At 37.1% G+C, this 27,665-nt stretch overlaps 1 protein-coding gene across 1 annotated transcript in view; it reads left to right on the plus strand.

The window, feature by feature from the left end:
- The window catches only part of CSMD1 (CUB and Sushi multiple domains 1), a 1,186,176-nt gene that overhangs the window by 714,743 nt on the left and 443,768 nt on the right, over positions 1-27,665 (plus strand). The window contains exon 6 of the mRNA XM_084516291.1: positions 17,877-17,989. Within this exon, the coding sequence (XP_084372417.1) occupies positions 17,877-17,989 (113 nt within the window). The remainder of the gene's footprint in view (positions 1-17,876; positions 17,990-27,665) is intronic.

Raw genomic sequence — 27,665 nt, forward strand, 5'->3', positions numbered from 1 at the left:
CTGGCTTCAGAATTACTTGCAGGAACCTTAAGGTTATGTGATCTAGTTCTTCAATGCTTTTACTTGGAGGCAGTTTCTGTTACTTGTATTTCTACAAGTAATCATACTAAAATCAATAGTCCTATTCAGTTTCAGGTAACTTACTTTGGAGCTAGCATGATACAATCCTAAACACTACTCCCATTTGATGCCAGAATTTATTTTTATCAATTCTAAAAAATATTATAAACTGTAAACAGTAAATAAATGAAATAATAAAAATATAAAATTATTTGCACATAGATATATAAAGTTCTATGAAAGAAGCATCTTTAGTATTTGTGGACAGCATATATATATTTTAAGGAAAAAAATCTCTATTTCCTGAACATGTTGTAAAGCAACTGTTATTAGATCCTGCCTGACGACAAATTAGTCTTGCAACACAAAGGCAAATATCTGTCGAGGCTGCTGTGAACGTGGAAGAAAAGGCAGAGGTGTAAAAAAATCTTCTGCATCCTCTGGTGGTTTTGGATACGTTAGTAATTTTCTTATTCTCTTAGCCAGCAAGAGTTGACAAAATCATAACAGATGATCTTAATATAAATGTGTGAGTATTTCTGTTTGACTGACTAGCTACCTAGAAGCTGAACGCTGTCAGTGGTTGACTTGGTATGCTCTGATCCCTGATGATCCCTGATATAGATCTGTAGTAAGAATAAATTCTGCCTAGACTTTATGATGGTTCTACAGAATAGGATTCAAGTTGCAAATTAACCTAAAATTAGGTGTGCATTCATAAGAACCCACATAAACTATGTGTTTTAGTTCTTATTATTATCAATGAAATCTAGAATGGGACTCAAATTCACAAGCATTTGTGGCAGTTGACATGCCTAGGATTATGTAAATTTTACATTAATTGGATTCTATTCTATTTTCCCTGGCTTTGCTGATCCTAAAAACGCACATGTTGCACTTCTGGTATTCCTAGTTTTACAGGTGGTTTATATTACCTTATGAGCTGGATCTCAAAATAAATAGGTGTTGGTAAAATTACAGTTATCCACTAAAATAAACTTACATGCTCATGTTTTAATAGTTTTTGACTATGAAAGAAGTCTCATTCTATACATCTGTCCTTTAGGTCTTAATTTGTGTGGTGTCTAAGAGGTCAGGTGAGATGAATATGTCATTAAATATCATGCACTGTTTCCAATCACCCTTTTCATATCTAGTGCCCCATCTCTATATCCTAAAATTTCTCATGCTCATGGAAATATAGTGGATAGCTTAGCTGGCATGCCATGGTGTATATATTTCTGATTATTTAAGAGATAAAGCAAACAGTTTCCATAATGAAAATAATTATTAAAACAAACACAAACAAACAAGGAAACAAAAACAACAAACAGAAAGCACAGAGATAAATTCAAAGATTACTGTGAAAAAGAACTTCATGTGAGGAAATATTAGTCAGACAACCAGCTTCCCAGTCATTTGAGGCAGCTTTGGAATAAAAATAAGCAGATATATATGAAAAAAATGTCTCGCCTCAGCTGCCATTATCATTCCTTCTCTCAGTTCAGCTGAAGGACTGGAATTATGAATGAGGGAATTTTCTGTCTTCATAATATAAAAATAATTAGCTAGAGACTTAATTACTTATGAGGGATTTCTCTCAGCTTTCATTTTAATTCATTTGAAGGGCAGAATATGTTATCATTTTGAGGATTAATATAACTTTTTTCCATAATTATTTTCCATATATTATTTATACGTTATTGGTTTGGGAGTTTTTATTGCCATATGTGTGTCTGATAAAGGAGATTCTCCTGAACAGAAGATGCATAACATAGTAGAAGGGCCAGAACTATTTTAAAGACTGTCCCTATCCATCCTTTTCTTCATCAGCTTTCGTCACTGCACTTGTGTGCAGAGAGGATTAGTTATTCAGACCCCATATTCATTGGAAAAAATGCAAAAACCTAACCATAGTGATCATTAGTCACAATCAAATGCATTTATGTTGCATGGTATATGTTTGTTATGCTTATCTCTATTGTTTTATTGAAAACACTAATGATAAAGAGGGACGGCTTTGTGAGGCCATACACTGAAGAACTATTTAGTAAGGATTGTTCTTTTGAAACTAATCATTAGCATTTTGAAAAATCTCAAACCTGTTTTTTTGTTGTTGTTGCTCTTGTTGTTGTTTAAGGTATAGGAGCTGGTCTTCCAATGTTTCAGATTTTTAGTAATGCAAGCAATTTTATGATCTCCACAAATCTTTCAAGAGTTACTAAATCCTCTTGCACAATCTGCAAATATCCAAATCTAACTCCAGTTAGTGAGGAAACTGTGCCATGTGAAAACACAAAGACCAATTGATTGAATTACTTTCTTTTAGATTGATCTGTCAGTAAATACATCACCAAAAAGAATTACATCTGTTTTATATGAAAAGCACTGTGCACATACATCACCATTCAGCATTCTTCCTTGTCATCTAAAATGGTTGGTTGGTAATAGGTAAGGCACTTTATCATTTCCCTTAGCACCCGGGAAATGGTCCAGTATAAGTTAAATCTCAGTGAATTATTAACACCCATTTAGGATTTGTGAACTTGATAATGATATTTTGTGAGTGTTCATTACCACTGCAATTTAATATTACTACAGAAATTGACTTAAGTGAGTAGTAGCCTGATATCAGCTTTGGGATGTAATTTACAATTGTGAAAGATAACAAATCCACACTTTACTGGTGTGTCAGCAGTGTTTTGTAAAATGTACTTAAAGAAGATAATTAAACTCCATAAGACATCTTGTAGCATTGTAATCTTTCAAAAGCTTTAATCTAATGAACCACAGAAATTATATTCTACCAGAGAATAGTCTTGATCTTACTTAAAATTGAAATATAGTTGTTTCCAGGAAGAAATATCCATAATAAATAGATTCAAGTAATGAGCTAGACAAACTGCTAAACTTGCATTATGTTTAATTGACCTATAGATAATTTATTCAGAAAAGAGCCAGTCAGACTGAAAAAATAATGCTAATCAGACAGCCATGCAGTGCTGAAGAAGTAAATGTTCAGTGAAGATGGTTCTTGTGATAGGATAGCACATTGATGCAGACCTTTTAACTGCAGTGCCAGGCAACTGGAGTTTAATTGGACAGTATTGTGTAATAATACCTTACTTAAATTTAGGATACTGTCAATGTCTTTAGCAGAAACTTTACTGTGAAGAGAAATTAGTACAAAAATGGAAAGTAAACTACTTCAGCACTACATTCTGATGCTCTGAAAATTTAACTAAGGGGAAAGAATAAATCTTTCCTCTGCTTTTAGATGACACTTAGGACACACCAAACACCTGTAAAATCCCATTAGTCAAAAGCAGTATCTATGGTTATGCTTACTCTAAGTTGGCTGCTTCATCTCGCAATGTACTGACAAACATACTGAATAAATGATTAAAAATCATGGTTAACTCCTGCTCTAGATATTTGCACATTTTTTTCTAAATAACTTCAGAGATTAGGAGATGTAAGCTTCTCTGAATAACTAGATCTGTTTATAAATTCCTTTCAACTAAAACGTTCACGAAGCTTTTGCTGTCAAACTGTCCTGACTTTCAGTAGATTTCCAGTTTTGACCTGGACATTAAGACTGTAATTATTAAAGTTGGAGCAATAGTTTGCTTTATAAATTGTATGTTGTTCTTGATAACCTAATTTTGTTTAGGCAGTTAAAACAGCAGATGATTTCTTGTGTATTTGTGGTACTTCCCTTTACAGTCTTTCTCACTGTCAAGATACACAAAGCTATTTCTTGCATAATTTTGTCTACTAAAATAATGTTAATACAGACTTTTAAAAATAAATAAATAAATATTTTTTTTCAAGCTTGGAAGTCTATTTTGTTGTTATCTCATTTTAGTAGGGTTGGGGTTGTATCTATCTGTCTAAAGCATTAAAAATTGTGGCCTCCCTCAACCAGGAGGTGATTCTCCCTCCCTGCTCTCCAGAGCCCCTGCCTGGAGTGCTGAGTTCAGCCCTGGGGCCCCCAGCAAAAGAAGGACACGGACGTGTTAGAACAAGCCCCAAGGAGGGCCATGAGAATGGTAATGAGGTTGGAGCACCTCTACCATGAGGAAAGGTTGAGGGAGTTGGGTTTGTTCAGCCTGGAGAAGAGAAGGCTCCAGGGAGACCTTATACAGGCCTTCCGGTACGTAAAGGGGACCTACAGGAAAGCAGGAGAAGGAATCTTTGTCAGGGGGTGTAGTGAATACCTTTAAAGGGGGAATGCTTTTAAACTCAAAGAGGCAAGATTTGGATTAGGGATGGATTAGGAAGATTTGTATAGGGAAGAAATTTTTTACTGTAGATGTGGTGAGTCACTGGAACATGTTTCCCAGAGAAGCTGTGGATGCCCCATCCCTGGAAGTGTTTAAGCCCAGGTTGGATGGGGCTTTGGTATAGTGGTAGACATCCTTTCCAATGGCAGGGGGTTTGGAACTAGATTACATTTAATGTCCCTTCCAACCCAAGACATTCTATGATTTTCCATGGTGCAAAAAAGGCGACATCAAGTAGAACTAGGAAAATATATCTGTATTCAGTAGTCATTGTTATGTAAAAGGATTGAAAGCTTTTATTTTGGTATGCTAGATTTCAGTGATTTTATTTTCTTGTCATCGTATAATATTTTGAAATATCTCACTAAATTCTGATGAAGTATGACAAATTTATTTCTGACATCCATGGTGAATGGATGTGGCCATTTAGATTTCCTTCAAGATAAGTAAAGCTAGAAGATTTTTAATGAGCAATCTTCAAATTCTTGTTCATTTTTCATCAATGAAACATCGTTTGTTTCTGATATATGAATCACAATTCCTTGCTATTTTCCCTCTATTTGGAGGCCTTTTGTGGTTCTGAAATTGTTAAAAAGATTTTCTGTTAGTAGAAAATAGCCATGTTTTGTAGCGTTTTCAGCACAGAACTCCAGTAATTTAGTGTTATATTCTGCAGCTTCCTATACTATTAGAATTACTCTTTAATTTCGTCATTGCAATTGTCTATTTGTACATGTCTATGTAAATGACATTCACAGGTGTTAACGCCTATGTTAAAGCAATTAGCTGCTAATTGGCTCTCAACAAAAAATAATCTTTTTTGGTTTCCGAAGTCATAATTAATGTCACCAATTTTCAGCAGTAACTATGTTGTGTTCCTGAATATTTTATGAGTGTTTATTTTGTTATAAATTGCTTTTTGTCATATGCTGGCTATCAGTGTTCTTATACCCAAAGGATTCTGAATTATTATTTGTTGTTTTCTTGATTCACTTGTGTAGCTTTTCACATTGTGTCTGCTATTGTAAGGTTCTGGAAACCTAAATCTGTGAGGTTTTATATTATTTTCTAATGGATTTTAATCTGTTCCTTACCTTCCAATCTATTCTCCCCACTTACAGTTAAAACTTCTCCTGGCATAGCTCCCAAGGTCTATCAGAAATCCTAGTTATGGTCCCAGCCACATCAAGATGCATTCCTCCATGCAGGGCAAATAGAGCTGCAAAGAAAGAACTACATGGTTTTCATCCTTGCCTTTCCTGTCCTGCTGCATTTTTTGCCAATGCTTTCAGGGACCTGAGTGGTGTTTTTTATGTTTGATTGGTTGGTTGGTTGGTGGTGGTTTTGTCTACAATTTTTAAAAGTCACCTTAAACATGTTAGAACTCTTCTTTATTTACCATTTCTCCTCAACAAATCATTTCTATCTGTAACAGATACAGAGAATATTATGACATGAGAAAAAGGCCTCGGGTTGTGCTCAGGAAGGTTTAAGCCATAATCAGGAAGAATTTCGTAACAGAATGAGTGGTTAGACATTGGGGAAGAGAAGACACTAGGGAAGTGGTGGAGTCACTCTCCCTGGAAGTATTTAAGAGATGCGTGGAAGTGGCATTCAGGGATATAGATTAGGGATGGACTTTGTAGTATGTAGTAGACTTGTAGTATGTAGTGGTAGAGATGGACTTGATGATTTCAGGTGTCTTTTTCAACCTAAAGAATTCTGTGATTCTATATACCACTTCCAATTTGATAGCAATTTCTGCTGTAGTAGCAATACCATCTTCAATCCACAAAAGACAGAAATTGCAATTTTGTTGTGAAGTCTTTATCATGGGACAGGCAGATTTCTCTGGGCCTAAGCTGAACCACAGCCTCATGTGCTGCGGAACTTTGAACTTAGTGATATGGTTTAGTGGAGGACTTGTTGGTGTTAGGTCAGAGGTTGGACTTGATTATCTTGAGATCTCTTCCAACCTAGACAATTCCATGATTCTGTAACAGTGATGTGTGTTAAAAGTGACTTCAGTCTATGAAGGCTGGGGGAAGAGGTGGCAGAAGACATTTTTTCTTTGTAAGCAGTTAAGCAGTTAGGAGCTGTTCTTTCTTCTTTCCATGCTGGTGGGTGGTAGAGCTTTTAACAAGTGAAGGAAAAATTTCCCAAGGAAGGAATAAATGAAAAATAACTGAGAAAGTTCAGGGTAATATTACACCCAATATGTAAAGTAATTAGTTTAACAAGCTAATTAACTTTAATGGACTGTCCCACTATTCCCTTGTCTCCTTTACTGACCTGTTTATTGAAGTTTTCTGAAAACTAACTGCTCTATTTGCAAAGCCGCAAACAATTCAAGGCTACTGCTGTTGGTTAATTTAGAATCTGAACCTGGTTTTATCTGAACCTAGTAATTATAATGAAATGTTAGTGTGTCAGGAAGCAGAGAAGCATACAGAAATTCTCCTAATACATAAATTCAACTAATTTTATGTGCTGCAAAGAAGGAAGGAAGTATGTGAATCTAAAGATATGAAAACAGGAGATTTTTCTTTTTGTGAAGAGGAAGAACAGACAATGAGGGGCAATAGAATATTTAGGCTAACTTTTCAGTAATGATAAAGGAAACAATGGCAGCAGTGTGTGCAATACAGTACGTTTACACACCGCTGAAACTTTTAAGAGTCTATAGGTGTAAACTTAATCAAAGTTTATTGAAATTTCAGAGGAGTCAGGAACTGAATGACTGCTTTGGAAAAATTTGTCTTATAATAGGACACTAGCAATTGGGCAACCCTCCATCTATATGTTATGAAATCTTTTCTTAAGAGTACATATCTAACTGTTTTACAACATATATTTTTTATAATTGTTTGTTGTTGCTGTTGTTATTTTGGGGTGGGGAGGTTAATCGTTGTTTTGTTTTTTCTTAGAATTAGTAAGTTGCATTTGTTATATTAAGGAAGTAACTTGGCTGGGTGTAGCATTTGTGGTGTAGGCAATAATCTTCATGAAGCAGTATGGGCAGCTTCAAAATATATGAAAATTTGATGGAACAATAAATTACTCATCATGTCAGCAATTAAAAATAACAGAGTTGCTATCTAGCTAAGCTATTCATCTTACTAGCTTAAGTGTTTTGCCTCTTAGCAGTGGAAAAATACCTATGTCACAACGTTTATTGTTGCTAATTTGTTTCTAGCCAGAAAATATGTGGATGTTAAAAGATAAGAAAAATGTTTCTACTTTCACAAAGAACCCTGAAATATCCACCCAAAAAAAGCTTGGGACCATGTCTGATTCTGGCAAAATTGCTCATCGAATTCCATGCTCACTTAGCACAGACCATGGCTGGTTGAATAAACAAAGAAACAAACAAAAACAACAACAACAGGAATGCATTCAGTTAAATAAAATAAAATAAAATGCATGCTTACTGCTGAAAAACAACATGGAAGCAATTCATGTCCTGGTGGTATTGGTGTTGCAGTTGACACTGAGACAACTTACTGATAGTTGTAATGGTAATTGTAGCACTTGGAAATAAGGAAATTGAGTAAATTCTGTGTCCAAAATTCAAATAAAATATCCTGGCTTCCAGAATATGCATTATTATAAACAGGTATGTGTTTGCACTCTGATAGCAATTTAGCAGGAAAGTTTCTCTCTCCCGACCCCACTTAAGAGAAACGTAATTGAAAATATATTTATTCTGCCAATACATATAGACTACTTGAAATTAATATTATTTTAATCATATCTTGAATCAGAAATGCCTATAACATCTCTTTGGAAATCATCTATACTTTTTTTTTTTTTTTTAATTATTTGGAAATACACCAGACATAGAACTTAGTAGGGGGTGTATCTAAAATAAGAGAATTCATCTGCTGTCAGATATTCTATGATGCTATTTACTGTTTTTTTTTTTTGTTTGTTTGTTTTTTTAGGGCTTCTTGATTTTGGTATTAAGATGTGTCATTCTAGCATGACCTATTGCTTATTTATTCTTCCGTGACATTTGAGAGATGAACCAACAAATATTATTCTTGCTTAACAAGATATTAAACAGTAAATCCAGAGTCTGTGCAAAAGGTGTTGGTGTTCTCTTTATACAGTAATTCTATTTTACTTATAAAATAGAATTTATAAAGTAATTCTATTTTAAAGTAAAATATGTCAGCTTCATACAGTAGAAAAAAATAATAAATCAGCATGGGGAAGGTTATTATTATGATTTTTTCTTATTTCAGTTTTCCAGTGTTAGGCTGAAATTTTCTCCAAATAAGATGCAGTTAATATCTTATATCTAACTGTCATTGGTACTCTTTGTTGCACTATACTGCTGATTCAACCTGGAAATCATATTTCATGATGTTATAATTTCAAGGAAATGAGACCTTTTTTTGTGAAACTGAATTAACTAAATGTCAGTTCCTGATTTGGTTGCATAGTTCTTTTCATTATAAAGTTACCATTTTCTGGTAATTATTAAACAGTGTGTGTGGGAGAACATTAAGCTTTTCTGTTTGCTTCTAACTAATATCTTTAATTTCTGTATACAGACAAAATGAAAATAAAAGAAAACAGGCATGTATCGCTAGAAAATTGCGTCTTTCCCTCACAACCTCTGTTTTTCAGGGAAAACTATGTGGTTCCAATGGAAATAAAGTTACTTTTTGACACTTAAAATAGCCTAGTTAGAGACTTCTACTTAATTATATAACTGTAAGAACAAAATAATATGGTCAATGTAAGGAAAATGTGTGAAAAATGAAGTCAACTTGACAAGCTTGACAAGATGTACTAAGAATTTAAACATTTGCCTTAGGTCTACATCAAGACTAATTTTAGAATTGGCAGGAAAAAAATTACACTTGAACATTAATCAAAGTATCAACAAAACCCAGCAAGGTTAATTTTACCACTTCAGAATATCAATGAAATGCATACCATCACTGAAATGAGTAAATATAGTGTTGTTTGTCTAACTCAGTGCTTAACATGAGTAGGAGAAAATAGTGATGGAGCTACACAATGCTTCCATCCCAAGGGAAAACTTACTTTTTAGAGATATGAAGAGCACAGTTTGGACATGTGGTTAGGGCTATTCCTACGTGTTGGGTTCACTTGCTTGTCTGTTTTTGAATGTTACCACATGAAGATACCGAGTAAGAAGACTTGTTACTTGTTTAAATATTATCATTGCGTGGCTACCATCATGCTAATCTTTTATACAAGTTATATATTTGCTGATCACACTAAAATTTTGAAATGTAATTGCCCAAATTCTGTAACACTTGAAGATACTAAATGATGTAATTTTCAAAGACGTTAAGAGTCAGCATCTCAGCTACCACATCACATTTTACATTGAACAAAAAAAAAATATATACATATACATATACATATACATATACATATACATATACATATACATATACATATACATATACATATACATATACATATACATATACATATACATATACATATACATATACATATACATATACATATACATATACATATACATATACATATACATATACATATACATATACATATACATATACATATACATATACATATACATATACATATACATATACATATACATATACATATACATATACATATACATATACATATACATATACATATACATATACATATACGGTATTATGGTTAAATATTCTATTTTCATTGTTCTCAAACAGAAACATTTTATAGTCCTTTTTATGAAAAGGAAACTTGCAGTACCAGATAGAGATAATGCTGAAAACCACTGCATGTGGTTGTCCTGTAGACTTCAATGGGATTTCAGTATTGATCAAGGATTTTCAGAATTGAATCCTAAATTGTTAATTATCAGTCCATAAAAACTCAATTGAGTTGTGTGTGTTTTTGTTGTTGTTGTTGTTTTTTCCAAATGCCCTTTTCAGTCAGTCTGGGCTGTTTCTTAACATTCACAAGTTAAACAAAAAGATGCACCTGGAACTACACTGTTATTTGCAGTAGCACTATCATTTCTTGTTTTAATGAGTTCTCTCTATTTCCTTAACTATTATAATAATGGTCTAATAGGAATTTAGTATTTCTATTAGGATGGAGTTACAGATGTGAGTCATTTTTAATGCAGAATAATTTTATACTATTAGTATATTTTATACTATTGTATTTTTGCCATAGAAACATTCATGAACTGAATGGTTCATTTAACGATTACAGTTAAAAACTACTGATGGACCATCAGTAGGTCTTTTTAAATATTTGTGGATTTTATGTCTGTCACATTTTAGCAATGACTTCTACATGTTCTACATGAGAACACTTTCAGAGGTGATATATATGATTGTAAAGAAGTGAAAAATCAGATTTAAAAATAGCTTGACCTTGGCAATATGAGCATTCGTTGTATCATCAAACTACTTCAGACTTTTTTATTATTGCAGACATGCATAAAAATTCAGACAAAATTAAAATTATAACTACTTTGGATGTATTTATTTTTAATACCCAAAAGATGAATGATAACATGGTATGTAACGTTAAAGTATCATGTATAATGTCTTACACACTTCAGTGAACCTGGGGAATCAAAATTGGGGAACCAATAATTGATTTAACTTGAGATTAATATATTTTCCTATAAGTAATGCAAAACTCTCAATCAGTTCTGAATTCGTTGGTTGTCAGTTACACTTTTTCCCGAAGGTTTTGTCTAAGTCCTCCTCAGATGATAGTCCTTAGAGCAACTTGACATGAAAGGTGGCTTCTCTACAAGGCACTTTTAAATGCAGAAGTGGTAGAAGAGACCTAGTTAATATGAACCAATTTCATGTAACACTGTTGTATCAGTGGTACTGCATTCAGTACAAATTGGATTCATACTGTGGAATATATGTATCAACCTTGATTCAAACTGAGACACTGCTTTCTGGAGAGAATGAACCACATTAGTTATGATCTGGGTTGCTGAATGAAATAGGTATGGGATTGGAATATATACATGCAGAAACGCAGGGATATAGACATTTATGGAGAATACAAATAGTCTCAGTACTCGGAAGACCTTGAAGGATGGGGTAGTGTGTAAAGCAAAAAAATAAGTGATGATGTAATTAAAAAAAGATTGTTTCTTACATTACTGAGTCATGTTTCAAGTGATACTAATCGTGTTCTGTGTTGTAGACCAATCCCATTGAGGATAATGCTTGTTCACAGCTGTCAGTGAGGCTTTTGCATGATGTCTGGTTAGTCAAAGGATTATGTTACTCCTGGAGAAGAGGTATAATGACATTTTTATGTACAATAAATCTAATTTTCATGTAGAAAAGTGGATGTGCATGCACATATTTGTGGCACAAACCTGGCTGACCTGATTTAAGCTAGAGATGTCAGAAGATCACTGAGCACAGCTGGGTTTTGTGGCATTATAATGTCTGTGAGCGTAAGGCAAGCTGCTGCCACCTTTTAGACTGGAAAGGGTTTCTTCTTATGCTGTCAAAATGACTGAAGAAGGTAGAATTTTATAAATACATACACTTAGTGTGTATATAATCTTCCCCAGAATAAGTGAAGACTAGGTTGTTCTGGAAATTATTCTAGATTGAAGTTCTTACAATGTAGCAGCTGATGGTCTGACCAATTAATCAGTTATCTCAGTTTCAATATACATTGAAATGGACTATTATTTATAAAATTTCCTTATCCTGGATATTTTATCCTCTATTTTGATTATTATTGTTTACTTTTGTGTACTTTTGGTGAATTCCGTAAATCTGAGACATTTAAATCTTTTTTTTTTTTTTAAATAGATATGTTTTATGAAGTAGTATTATGAAACAGAAATGTAGTTTCATAAAACTTTACAGAGCAAAAGTACATTTTTTCAGAAAATCAGTTAAATTACATACAGTTGTATCCTTGGAAAACTTAAAATGCTATCTATTATTCCCATTCTGGCCAGTCTACAGACGTTAGTCAATGAGTTATGTTCTTTTATCAGATATTGTTTAACTCTATTGTAAGATAACAGTATTTCATTGATTTATGATCTGAGAGAGCCATAATAAAGGATTGTAAAGAACATAGAGAACCAATAATGAGATTTTTCTTCTTTTGTGTTTTACTGTTGAAGAGAGTATGTCAGATAGATCGATCCTAAACTCATTCTCCATAGAGAAGGCAGAAAGACACAATCTAGAAGAGCTCTAAAACTTATTCTTAAATTTCTCCTTTAGAGATTGTTGTTAAATGTCCACATCCAAGAAAAAGCAGCAACAAAGAAAACTGTTATTAAAGTAATGAAATGAAATAAGTTATACTGAATTTTAAAACATTTTTCAATTCATAGTATTAGTATATTCATTTTAGATTGCTTTGATAATCTTACGGCTGCATCTACAAATGAAAAGACATTGTAGGACTGCATAACTGCAAACTTAATATACCTGTCGATACCTTTTTCATTGCAACTACCTATGTTAAGAATGTCCTGTTATCTGTCATGAGTTTACATCCTTTAGAGAATTAGAGAATAGACCTTTTCCAGAAAAAAAAAAAAAAAAAAAAAAATTATAATAGGTCCCTAATGCACTTAAAAATTTAAATCCCATTTGCACTAGTTATTATTTTATATATTTAAAATACATTTTTCATAACAATGTGTCTGCACATTTGCATTTTTCTTAGCTGATGTGACTAAGAAGGAACAATTCTGGGAGATTAGTATCTGTATGAAAAATGACAATGAAATTGGCAAATAATAAATATTTCATAAGATTAATGGTTACTGAACGTTGCTTTAGACATCTGCATTTTGCAATCTATCATGTTAGATATTAATCCTTTATTACGAACTGATAGTAAATGAAAATAAATTTTAAAAAATAAAAAATAATTTCTCAACTTATTTTTTAAATGAGTAATTTCTAAATGTTATTGATGAAACTCAAATTTCTCATTTATGGACTTCATTATAATGATTTTTTTAAGGGATTAGTATGAACAAAAACAACAAAAATATATGTATATATACAGTTTTCAGAATATTAACAAAAATGCCCATATGAGTAATGGCAATAAAAACACTGTAGCTGCAATGCTCCTAAGGAGAATACTATGTGCTATGAGAACTAAATTTTATCATTGCACGTGTTAATAATTACAATCAACAAGATAATTTTTTAAGGCTAAATTTTTATCAACAAAGTGCTCAATTGCTGTATATCAGGTGCAACAAAAAAGCGCACAATTTAGTTTTATTTGTTCAATTGTGAGCTTGTTTTAAATTTTCATTTCCCTTCAGAACAGCTGCCATATTAACTTTAAGACCCCACACATATCTTCCCTGAATCTGGACATAAGAATTCCTTGCAAAGGTATGGTAGAGTGGCTTACAATATTTAAGGCCTTAGTTGGATATCACTGCATTGAACAATAAAATCGAATTGATTTCTGTGTCCTAGAACTTAATGTTCCACTTTAGGTGGACAATGAAAGCCATATATCAGCAAAAACCTAGACGTGTAAGGAATTATTGTTCCTTTATTCACCAGCTTGAGTGCAGTAATAAAATTCCAGAGGAGACATATTGTATCCAGAGTGCCATGGAATATTGATATTCAAATATCAGAACAGTAATGAAGAAAAATATTTGCTAGTACTGTTGAATCAATAAGCTGAGGTGTTCTTAATAAAACTGCTTTCCAAACGCCACTTACAAAAAAAAATAAATAAATAAAAATTACAAATCTTGCAAAAAAGACTGGAGATTTTGGGCACAAAATAATTAGAATAACTGGAGAGAGACTGAGGCAGCTTTCTTCAGAGAATAAAATTCTGAATTTTGGCATGTCACATGATATAAATTATTATAATATTTATATGCCTTGGATGAGGTTAACTGTTAATATTTAACTGTTGATATTGATATTCTAGCTCTCATTTCTAAGGTGAGACTAATGTGGAACTAGTGCGGAAGTCTAAAATACTTCATGCAATGTGTGCTCCCAAAATACCTGTTCCTCTCCCTTGACTGTACAGGGAGCTTAGCCCAGGTTCAGACTACTGAACAGTTGAAATTAGATAAGATGAAGCCCATGTTTTTCTTCTTATTTCACCAGGCCAAAGGGCTTCTGAGCATGTATGTAAACTTCTGCCCAGGTAACATGATTTTTTTTTTCTTGGAAGGCATTGATCTGAGTCAATTCTGGGACAAAGTATCAAATTTTTGCTTAACATTTCCTATTTAAGGAACCTGAATAAGGCTTTGTCACTTAAAACTTTATTTAACGGAATATATAATACAAAACAACCTTATATTAAATCATAATAATTTAGTTTTATTTAGGTCAGTCATTAGCATTTTTAATGTAACAATTAGTAAGTGCCCTGAGAAGGGAAAGAAAGGAATGAATAACATTTTACCAGACTTTGAAAATGCTCCATAATAATGCATTTTGAAAAATCCATGAAGTTATCACAAAGTTATCACTTCTCACTTTTCTCTTATTAATCATTCCACACAAAACATATCTGAATTGTTGTCCAGGCAATGCTTCAAGTTATAATGCAATCAAGTTAGTTATGGTCTTAATGAATGTAACAACTTCACGTGGACTCAATGTAACAAACAGCATATATTAAACCATAGATTGCTGTTTGGCTGAACACAAAATGGGGAAAATACATAAAATAGACAGAAGGAAAAGTGTAAATGAGTTGACAAAATAAACTCCCAAATCCACAGATTTATTTTTTTTAATTCTTTCCCACATTTTCAATTTTAGGGAAGTGTTAACAGTTTTCTAAGATAAGAATAAAATATCATTTGGATATAGTGAAAAAAATGTCAAGAACCCTTTAAATAGACGTTTCATTTTTTTTTTTTTTTGTTCAGACAAAACCATTAATTAGTTTCTTTTCTTATCAAACCAAAACCGAAATTGTTCTTCCTCTCAATTAAGTGTAAAATACTGTAGCTATACCCGAATTTGAGTTAAATATGATTTCATAAATACTTTTAGCTGAATTTTTAGCTGAAGAAAATAAATATTTTAGTGACAAACCCATTAGTACTCACTGTAATAAAACCCAGCACTATCTCGTGAAAGTGGAATAGAGACTTCAAAGAACATTCTGCTTCTGTATGTGGCACACAGCTCGTAAGGAAAACATAACTCCTTCAAGATTATATGAAAATGGAATGCATTATGTGTATTAACAGTATATTAGTGTCTGAGAGGAAATTACAGAATAATAATAAAAATGAAAGCATCAAGTGAAATAATAAAACATGAAGTTGTTTATTTACTCCTTACACTGCTCAACAGTAAGAAAGTCTCTGCTATTTGTGATCCTATTCCAGCCAAACTAGCTTCAGGTTTACAAGGAGAGTAGCTGACACAGTTTAATTATTTCTCATTATTTCTTGTGAGATGGAGTGTTTATCAGCTGAGGAGTAGTATCACACTAATATAACTGTAAAACTTCAAACCTGGCCAAGTAGGTTTTTATGGTGCTGCAATAAGCAGCATGCACAGGAGTCCTCTGAAATATCTGCCTTGTTCTGGGGAGCACTGTGCAAAAATCTTGTATTTAGAAATGAAAGGGCTGAGGTTCCCTGTACAATTTTCATTCTGAAGCTTCAGATAAATGCATTGCTATACAAATTTATTTGAAAAAAAATTACTTTTTTTTTTTTTTTTCCTCCTGTGGGTTGGCTCTTTAACAGGTCACTCAGTGAATGAACAGCAATTTTATGTTTCCTTTAATCTGCACTCCATGTGGACTCAAATACTGTTTAACACACAGCATTCAAGCCTGTCACTTGTCAAAGTGACAACCAATTTTAACCCCTCTGAAGTTAGAAGCTAAGGAACTAGCTGACATCAGTAATTGAGATGAAAACATTTTCAGCACATGCTTAAATAACATATTTTTCATATACATATGAAAAAAACTTGATTTATGTAATTCAGATTAGATATTACTTCTTCTATACCATTATAGTCTTTAAGTGTTTGACCACCCTCACACTATAGAATTTTTTCCTAATTTTTTGTTGAATTTATTGTTATTTCTGAATTTGTCTACTGCAATGAAGAGATTTTGAACACTTTACAGGAAAAAATAAAAATAAAAATGTTATGCATAGTTTATAAGCTTGCTTCCCAAAATATCCTTATAATTAAATTAGCCACTAAGTCATATTTCACTCTCTCATTGTCTTCAGTTAAAAGACAAGCAGCATTTCCAGTAAATGTATTCCTGTCTAGTACACTATCACAGAAATCACACAGCTAAATTAAAACTTTATTTAATAGGTTACTTCAAATACTGTCTGTTTCATGTTCATATTGCCATTATCTTACTTAGTTACAAATCATTGTATTATCCTATTTAGCTGTAAATTATAGGGTTCACATAGATCTGAAAATATGTGTATATTGTGTGCCTGGAAAATAACTGTTTATTATAAATGTGGCTAATGAAAGATGTACTTTGAATTCACTTTTAGAAGGATGTGTTTTTACTTTTTTATTTATGTACAATTTAGTTCATACAAGAATTTAATATTACAGCCAAGAGTTCCATGTACTTTAAAATCTGGAGTTCTGGATATGCCAGATAGAATGCTATTACACGTGTATTTCATTTAAAACAGAACAAAACAGAACAACAACAAAAAAAAACACAAGCAAAAACAAACAACAACGAAAAACAGCCAGTAAACTAAGATGTGAAAATGAACTATCAGTATTTTGGGAACTCTGAGGTACCCAAAAGTGCTCTGAGATACTTGAACCAGTTTTTATTAACAAATGGTGTGGTGCAATGGTAGACTACACTATGACAAAATCTGGTGCAAGGGCCTGTTGCCTATATTAGACAATTTTTTGGTATGCACTCCTTCTTTACTGATAGCTAATGCAACGTAGTTGCCCTACATTTAGTTATGTTGATTTATTACTATTATTATTATTATTTATTTATTTTTTTTAAATTAAGTATGGGTAGACATGAATACACACAAAACAGTTAGGCAGGATATTTATGTAGCAATAAATTACCATCCAAGCTTAACATTATCTTGTGCCCATAACTCTTATTGATCCTTTCTTAACTCCTTATATTTGGTTTACTGTGAGGTATCTGACACAGCAGGGGTTCAGATGATCATGTTTTGTCATAATTTGATTATTGTTTGCTGAATTAGTTGATAGTTTGCATACACAAACAAGCACAAACACACACTAAAAATATTACTTTTCTATTTTAATTCACATCAAAGTAGTTTGGAGATACAAAATGGCTAGCTATAATGAAACAAACTCCCATGTTTTATAGATATTAAGCTAGTAATAATTGAGATTAGATGACAGTGAATCACTGTTGACAAATATACATTGTAAACAATACAACAATATATTTTGGCTTTTTTTTTTTTTTTTAATGTCTTCAAGGAAGTCTAAACATGAGTTTTTGCAACCATGACAAATCTTTTTTTTTTTTTTTTTTTTTTTCCAGGCTGACTGGTATGAATCTACCTTCTCCTGTTATCAGCAGTAAGAACTGGTTACGGCTCCATTTTACATCTGACAGCAACCACCGAAGAAAGGGTTTTAATGCTCAGTTCCAAGGTAGGAAATGTAAAAAAAAAAAAAAAAAAAAAAAGTGCATCAGAAAAAAGTCCTTTACTTTTAAGCATGGCTAACGAGGCAGTGGTAGAAATTTGTGTTTATATATCAGGGATAGTTAAAGAGCTGACTCATTACTACAGCTCTTAAATTGGGTAGCTGTTACCATTGTGTGATCAGGTACTTCTAGGGATTTATTTTTGAAAAAAGTATCTGTGCTTCACATTGCTGTTTGCTTTAAGTATGTGTTTGCTTGCTTACTTTTTATATAGTAAATTGCTTTGCATTCAGTCTGGTCTTTGCTTTAAAAACATGCCTGGAATGCAACTTGCAGAAAGTCAGTTCCACACAAAGGCATGCCTCTACCTAAATGTTGTCTTCCTTCATTACTCAAAGTGAAACTCTTATCCAGAAGCTACATTCATCATTTGGAAATTTAGCTCCGTCCTAGCAAAGCACAAATCATATTTCAGGCTTCTGCATAAAATTAAATGCACAATTTTAAAGGAAGACAAGACGATGTCAATGTTGTTGTCAGTTTCTGCTTATGTTCACCTAGATATTCATTAAAATGCAATTTTTTGAATGGAATCTTTATTGATTTTTGTAGTTCATAAATTGTCATTCAAGATTAGAAACACTGTAGTTAGATTGAAAACAGAAGAGCTCTATAAGTCAGAAATATAATCAGATTCTTAATTTATCTGTACTTTTAAATTCTGTGCTTCCATAAACTGTTTTTAACATTTTGCCCCCACACACCATTATGAGGTACATCCAGAAAGGCAGGACCTGTATCACATTTTAGAAAATGACAAATGCACTGCAACAACCATGTGTTTTTGGTGACTGTATAACAAATGCATGTAATACAGATAAAAACATTTAACATACATAGTTCTTTTTTCTCTAAAAAGAATGTCACAATTCTAGGGATTTCATTATTTTTTTTTAATTTCGTTGTTTTCTCGACCAAACACAAGTATGTATTCTGTGATTGTTTGCACTTATAACTTACTTTTACAAAGTATTAAGGATGTACATGTTATGCCACTATTGGTGACTATGAATTTAAATGTACTGCTTACTTTACTCTCTGTCTTAAACCTAATAAATGGAGAGCGCGAAAAAAATGTGACTCATCCTTCTGGAAATCTAAGAATCGGCAGAATAACAAAGGAAAGCTTGGGATAGAGTAACCAATTCTGAAAACTACTTTTTTGTTATTTTTCAATATATCTTGTTTTTTTCTAAATACTCACTAGAAAACTAGGTGTTTACCAACAGCTTTAGGGAGATTTTTTTTCCCCACATGTATATCTGTACATTAGATATTTTACTTGAGTGTAATGGTAAACTTGACTGAACCACCACATAACTGTTATTTACCTTAGTATTGTAAAGATTCTTTAGAAATTTTTGTATTTTGAGAAATGGTTTTGTAATGCTGAATTTAATTACTTTTATGGTATAAAAAGTATGTAAAAACAAATTATAAACTTAATGGACTCTAGTTACACACTGGTGAAAGCCAGAAATGTACTGGTTTAACTTAGTTTTAGGTGACTGAAAGACTGATTGAAATAGATTAAATTGCCATTTTTTTGTTCTATTTCGGACTGTCTTTACAAGTGAGAGATTTAATCTTGGGACTCTTGCTTCGTCTTTCTTCTGAAGAGTATCAATCCTCAAAATAATTGAAAATGAAATAGTAACTATAGTTAGTTACTCTTTTGAGACTCTAAATTCAGCTCTAGCTTAAAACAAGTCATTGCACTCCTACAGAGCTAAAATTGCTTTATTCATTGGAGTTCATCAGATCTACCTTAACATAATACATCCCAAATAATACTGGAAAATAATAAGATACAGCTAACCCCATTGTTATTTTATTGTCAGAAGGCATCTGGATATGGTCCAGGATAGCCTGCTCTGGGAGGTCCTGCCTGAGCAGGGGGTTGGACCAGGTGACCTCCAGAGGTCCCTTCCAACCGCAACCATTCTGTGATTCTGTGACTCTTATATCTAGTCATAAGATTGCATGAGTTACCAAAAACAAATGAACAAACGAACAAAACCCACAGAAGAACCCCTGAAAGTTTAAGTGAATACTGTTGAACAAGGGTCTGCTGACTCCAGCAGCTCTGCAGAGGTGAGGATGCTGCAGCTTCATTCCCCAAGATCCAGCCAGAAACTGGAATAATACTTTGCAGTACCCCTAGCAAGCACAAGCACACAGAGCTCACATAAGCACCCACAACATACATCTGGACACATACATTAACACAGATAGACATTCTCAGAACTCATATGAGTTCTGAGAATGTCTCTATGAGACATTCTCAGAACTCATATGAGTTCTGAGAATTTGCCATTTGCCGAGGCGGGCCATTTGCCGAGGCGATCGGCTCCGGGGCAGACGCGTTCTGCAGCGGAGCGGGGGATCGGGCCAGGCAGGGCTAATTTTGTCCGGCATCGAGCCTACTAGAGGGAGCCGCCAGGACCCGGCAGCCCTCGTGAGGGAGGCTGACGAGGCGAAGGCGGAGCCAGCAGCGTCAGCGGCGGGCTATTTAAATCGGGACCCACCGCCATTTCACTGCCATTTGCCGAGGCGATCGGCTCCGGGGCAGACGCGTTCTGCAGCGGAGCGGGGGATCGGGCCAGGCAGGGCTAATTTTGTCCGGCATCGAGCCTACTAGAGGGAGCCGCCAGGACCCGGCAGCCCTCGTGAGGGAGGCTGACGAGGCGAAGGCGGAGCCAGCAGCGCCCCCTCCCCAGCCCTTCAAAAGCTGCCCCTAGGGAGCGCGAGCGACCAGGAGCGCGGCGACCAGGGCGGGCAAACAGGGCGTGGCGCGTCAGAGGGAGTGGCGCGGCAGTTAGCGCAGGCAGGGCGTGCAGGAAGGGCAGAGCGCTCCCCCTACACACAAACAACACCTCGTTAACAACAGCCGTAACTAGGCGATAATGGTCGCCACCAGGCACGGCGCGCTCTCCAGAAAGTCGGTACACACGCAGACCGACTACCCGTTAAAAAATGCCGCAGTTCAGGTCACCGGATGCAAGGAGTGTCTGAGCCTGTTGCTGCCATCGGCGGGAGGCAGAGAAACTGCGTGCGTGAGGTGCGAGCAGGTGGATGACCTGGTCCGCATGGTGGCGGAGCTCAAGGAGGAGGTGGAGAGGTTGAGGGCCATCAGGGAGTGTGAGCGGGAGATAGACTTCTGGAGTAACTCCCTGCAGGGCCTCAAGGGGAGGTGCCGAGGTGAGACTCCCCAAATGGGGGCGGACCCCCTGCCCTGTCCCCGTCGGGCAGAGGGAGGGGATCTGGGAGCTGAGGAGGAATGGAAACAGGTCCCTGCTCGACATCGCAGGCGATGCTCTCCCCTTCCGGCCCCACCTTCCCAGGTGCCCTTACACAACAGGTTTGAGGCCCTAGAGATTGAGAGGCCGGTGTGTGAGGAAGAGGTAGCAAATGTTCCCAGGAGGATGCCTGGAGCGAGGAGGTCGACTCCGCGCCTCAGGACTGCCTCCACCAAAAAAGACAGGAGGGTTATTGTTGTTGGTGACTCGATTCTTAGGGGAACAGAGGGCCCTATTTGTCGGCCGGACCCTACCCGTAGGGAAGTCTGCTGTCTCCCTGGGGCCAGGGTCAGGGACGTTGCCAGGAAGCTTCCTAACCTGGTACGCCCCTCTGACTATTACCCCCTTTTGATAGTCCAGGCGGGCAGTGATAACATCGAAGAGAGAAGCCTCAAGGCTATCAAAAGGGACTTTAGGGGGCTGGGTCGGTTAGTGGATGGAGCGGGAGTGCAGGTGGTGTTTTCGTCCATCCCTGTGGTGGCAGGGAGGAGTTCAGAGAGGACACGGAAAGCCCACCTGTTAAACACGTGGCTCCGGGGCTGGTGCCAACGCAGAAATCTTGGGTTTTTTGATCATGGGGCACTTTACTCAGCACCTGGCCTGATGGCCGCAGACAGGTCCCTGTCTTTTAGGGGAAAAAGGATCCTGGGCCAGGAACTGGCAGGGCTCATTGAGAGGGCTTTAAACTAGGTAGGAAGGGGGATGGGGCTGAGGCTAGGATTGTTGGGGCTGTGCCAGGGGGAACAATGGCAAGGCCGGAGGATAAGGCAATGGCCCAGCTGAAGTGCATCTACACCAATGCACGCAGCATGGGTAACAAACAGGAGGAGCTGGAAGCCATCGTGCGGCAGGCAGGCTACGACTTGGTTGCCATCACGGAGACGTGGTGGGACCAGTCTCATGACTGGAGTGCTGCAATGCCTGGCTATAAGCTCTATAGAAGGGACAGGCAGCATAGAAGGGGTGGTGGTGTGGCTCTCTATATTAGAGAGTCTTTCGAGGCTGTAGAACTCGAGGTTGGGAATGACAAGGTCGAGTCCCTTTGGGTTAGGATCGGCAGGGACAACAAGGCTAGTGTCCTGGTCGGGGTCTGCTATAGACCGCCGAACCAGGATGATGAGACGGATGAGGAATTCTACAGGCAGCTGACAGAGGTTGCAAAATCATCAGCTCTTGTACTCGTGGGGGACTTCAACTTCCCTGACATATCCTGGAAGCACAACACAGCCCTGAGAAAGCAGTCTAGGAGGTTTCTGGAGAGCGTGGAAGATAGCTTCCTGACGCAGCTGGTTAGTGAGCCTACCAGGGGAGGTGCCCCGCTAGACCTTCTCTTCACAAACAGAGAAGGACTGGTGGAGGACGTGATCGTCGGGAGCTGTCTAGGGCAGAGTGACCACGCAATGGTGGAGTTCACTATTCTTGGCGAGGCCAGGAAGGGGACCAGTAAAACCGCTGTATTGGACTTTCGGAGGGCTGACTTTGAGCTGCTCAGGACATTGGTTGGTGGAGTCCCTTGGGAGGCGGTTCTGAAGGGCAGAGGGGTCCAGGAAGGCTGGGCGCTCTTCAAGAGGGAAGTCTTAATGGCGCAGGAACGGTCTGTTCCCACGTGCCCAAAGACGAGCTGGCGGGGAAGAAGACCGGCCTGGCTCAACAGAGAATTGTGGCTTGATCTTAGGAGGAAAAAGAGGGTTTATAAGCTTTGGAAAAGTGGGCAGGCCACTAAGGAGGACTTTAAAGAAGTAGCGAGGCTGTGCAGGGACAAAATTAGGAAGGCCAAAGCTCATCTGGAGCTCAATCTGGCTACTGCCGTTAAAGATAACAAAAAACGTTTCTATAAATACATCAACACAAAAAGGAGGACTAAGGAGAATCTCCATCCTTTACTGGATGCGGGGGGAAACTTAGTTACAAGAGATGAGGAAAAGGCGGAGGTGCTCAATGCCTTCTTTGCCTCAGTCTTTAGCGGCAATACCGGATGTTCTCTGGATACCCAGTACCCTGAGCTGGTGGAAGGGGATGGGGAGCAGGATGTGGCCCTCATTATCCATGAAGAACTGGTTGGTGACCTACTACGGCACTTAGATGTGCACAAGTCGATGGGGCCAGATGGGATCCACCCAAGGGTACTGAGGGAACTGGCAGAGGAGCTGGCCAAGCCGCTGTCCATCATTTATCAACAGTCCTGGCTATCGGGGGAGGTCCCAATCGACTGGCGGCTAGCAAAAGTGACGCCCATCTACAAGAAGGGCCGGAGGGCAGACCCAGGAAACTACAGGCCTGTCAGTTTGACCTCAGTGCCAGGAAAGCTCATGGAGCAGATCCTCCTGAGAGTCATCATGCAGCACTTGAAGGGGAAGCAGGCGATCAGGCCCAGTCAGCATGGCTTTATGAAAGGCAGGTCATGCCTGACGAACCTGATCTCCTTCTATGACAGAGTGACGCGCTGGGTGGATGAGGGAAAGGCTGTGGATGTGGTCTACCTTGACTTCAGCAAGGCTTTTGACACCGTCTCCCACAGCATTCTCCTCAAGAAACTGGCTGCTCTTGGCTTGGACTGGCGCACGCTTCGTTGGGTTAGAAACTGGCTGGATAGCCGGGCCCAAAGAGTCGTGGTGAATGGAGCCAAGTCCAGTTGGAGGCCAGTCACTAGTGGCGTCCCCCAGGGCTCGGTGCTGGGGCCGGTCCTCTTTAATATCTTCATCGATGATCTGGACGAGGGCATCGAGTGCACCCTCAGTAAGTTCGCAGATGACACCAAGTTAGGTGCGTGTGTCGATCTGCTTGAGGGTAGGAAAGCTCTGCAGGAGGATCTGGATAGGCTGGACCGATGGGCTGAGGTCAACTGCATGAAGTTTAACAAGGCCAAGTGCCGGGTCCTGCACCTGGGGCGCAATAACCCCAAGCAGAGCTACAGGCTGGGAGAGGAATGGTTGGAAAGCTGCCAGGCAGAGAAGGACCTGGGAGTGATGGTGGACAGTCGGCTGAATATGAGCCAGCAGTGTGCTCAGGTGGCCAAGAAGGCCAACGGCATCCTGGCTTGTATTAGGAACAGCGTGACCAGCAGGGCTAGGGAGGTGATCGTCCCCCTGTACTCAGCTCTGGTGAGGCCGCACCTCGAGTACTGTGTTCAGTTTTGGGCCCCTCGCTACAAGAAGGACATCGAGGTGCTTGAGCGGGTGCAGAGAAGGGCGACGAAGCTGGTGAGGGGCCTGGAGAACAAGTCCTACGAGGAGCGGCTGAGGGAGCTGGGCTTGTTCAGCCTGGAGAAGAGGAGGCTCAGGGGTGACCTTATCGCTCTTTTTAGGTACCTCAAGGGAGGCTGTAGCGAGGTGGGGGTTGGCCTGTTCTCCCACGTGCCTGGTGACAGGACGAGGGGGAATGGGCTTAAGTTGAGCCAGGGGAGTTTTAGGTTAGATGTTAGGAAGAACTTCTTTACAGAAAGGGTTGTGAGGCATTGGAACAGGCTGCCCAGGGAAGTGGTGGAGTCACCATCCCTGGAAGTCTTCAAAAGACGCTTAGATGTAGAGCTTAGGGATATGGTTTAGTGGAGGGCTGTTAGCGTTAGGTTGGAGGTTGGACTCGATGACCTTGAGGTCTCTTCCAACCTAGAAAATTCTGTGATTCTGTGATTCTGTGATATGACTACAGACAGCATCAACGGCCTCATTCTGTTTCTCCTCTCTGGTACAGAGATGTGTGAGAAGGAAATAAATGCATGTACAGTGTGCACCCCTGCAATAACTGGGCTTAGACACCCAGCCTGCCCAGTAGCTACCCCTGGATTCCAGTCTCCTCAGTTGCTGACACCTGGGCATATGAAATCCACAAGGCTGCAGCCTCACTCCAGGTGCTGGTACTCAGACCTACCTGTGAGCGTGCACACACAAACACACGCAAGCCCAGGTCCCATAGTCTTACCAGAACTTCTAGTCCCTCCAGTGGCCACCTGCAGGTGACTCACCCTCAGAGACACACACCCCCTGAGGGCTCCCAATGTCACCTGGTCACTGGCTTGTCTAGCTGGGTCTTCAGGACCTACACGCTCACTTGCACACCTGCCCTTGCTGCTGGTGTAATGTATTCAATATACATATTTGAATGCATTAACTAAATATAGTTGAAAATGCTTGGTAAGCTGAATGTATAAATAAAACTACATAGTATAAAAGGTCTAACTAGTGGGTCTTCAAACTTTGCCTTGAACCATATTTATGGTCTTATATTCCATCAGGTCAGGGTAGTTTTTAAAATTAACAGGTATATGGGCAAAGTGTTGTTTTGTTTTGTTTGCTTTGTCTTGTTTTTCTTGTGGTACTTTGTTTTGAATTTCAATCTTTTGATGTCGATCATTAAAAAAGTTATGCCTCAATTTCCTAGTAAACCTCTTTGTTTGTTTGTTTTGTTTTGTTTTGTTTTGTTTTGTTTTTGATACTAGTATCTAGCCAAAAGGAGTCCCCAAATGCCCTGTGAAAGCTGACAACCACCAGAACAAATTTTCAGAACAAATGCACCAGAACAATGCAACAACATGCTTTACCATGTCAGCTTCATATCAGTAACCTTTGTCTCATGGATTTAACACTCCCAGCAGATATAATTGTACTCAGTTCTTGTTCCACCTTGTTCTGTGATGTTACATATACTCAGTCATTTCGTGTTCATCCCTCTCCCCTCATTCATGCTTATATACAAAGATTCTTTCCACATATTCAGTGGGAGTTGCAGAATACATGATTTGGCTTATGCTTGTGCTTCAAAAATGCATAAATTCCCCAGAGATCAAGTAAAGTAAAGTCTCACTATGGAAACCTAGCATGTCCTAGCAATAAAGCTTACCAGCACAGATAGAATGAATTAACAGGTGTGATAATGAAACCCCTTCTTTTGTACATTTACAGTATGTATGCTATACTTTAGATTTCACATATTTCCAAGACAACAGAAGAAGGGGTTTTAATATTTTTAGCTTTCATTTGAAGAGAAAAAATATTTTATTTTTTTTCTACATTAATTAAAACTACTCTAAGTCACCTACTTATTTCAAACTTCGTAGAAAGAATAAAATAAGAAAATTTCCAAAGTAAAAGCTGATTAATGAGTGTGTTCCACTTTTAGAGCAAAAATCTCTGTTGTAGAGTGTGTCAAATTAAGTATGCTATTTTTGGCAATTTATCAGAGAGGTCCAAGGAGGTATTAGGCAGTTTGATCATTATGTACCAGAAGTCATCTCTCTTCTGTATTTGACTACTTTGAATAATTCAGGATTTAACAAACAGATAATCCTGAATTCAAACAAAGACTATAATAGAGGCTGCTGAAATAAATCTGTACTAATGGAAAACCATGAGTGAAATAATGTAAAATAAACTGCTAGGTAAAGTATTTATATGCAGTGAGCTTTTGTAATTCAGTGAGTGTGTGTAGGAGTTTGTATCTTCCTTCCTCCACATTCTTTAAAACCTTAAAAAATGGTGTTTGAAGTACATTAGAAAACTTTGTGGTGCTCCTTCAACCAATGCATGCATGGTACTTTTGATCTGTTGTTTCAATAAAAAGCGTCACTTTGAGTAAATTTAGAAAAGAAAATTAGTAAAAACAATTAATAAAATCAAAAAGTAGGATAAACCTGGTATTTCCAAATTTTAAAGTGATAAGAATGTCATTTCCCATTAAGTATTACTGAGGCAATAACTTGTGTTTTGGTGAGTTTTATCATCAGGAAAGGAATCCAATCTTGATATGAGAACATAAACAAATATCCACCAATCTACCATCTCTCTTGACCATTCTTTTCTTCGGTTAACTCTACCAGTGTTAAAAATGTACACCTAACTTCTCAGTTGTACTGGTCTGGTTTGATCTTTCTCCATCCAGCTGTGATGTTATGTTTTTTCTCCAATAAAGTAGAAAGCCTTTAGTAAGCCTTATATTTCCCCTCTTTGAAGTACTACGTCACTTCTCAATCTCTCAGATAAACTAAGGAGGTTGAGCTCTTTAAATCTCCCATTGGAAGCAATTTTCACAAGTGTCTGTATGTATCTCATATTGAAGTAAATGGTGGTGGTATTTGAAACTTCCAGTGAACGCGTAAGTGATTTCAGATATCCTTCAATATCTGTTTAATACTGGATCTATAACTAAAACTACATTTCAGTGTTTAGTGTTTTATTATTATTATTATTATTATTATGTTTTTATTTTCTTCCTACTGCTATTTTTTTTCCCCTAAAAATAAGTTATAAGCACCAAAGAAATTAATTAGGTAAATCATGTTAAACTATACCACATATACCTTGAGGGCATAAACAATTTTACTTATCTA

Source organism: Aythya ferina (assembly GCF_964211825.1).
Source record: "Aythya ferina genome assembly, chromosome: 3".
Lineage (NCBI taxonomy): Eukaryota > Metazoa > Chordata > Aves > Anseriformes > Anatidae > Aythya > Aythya ferina.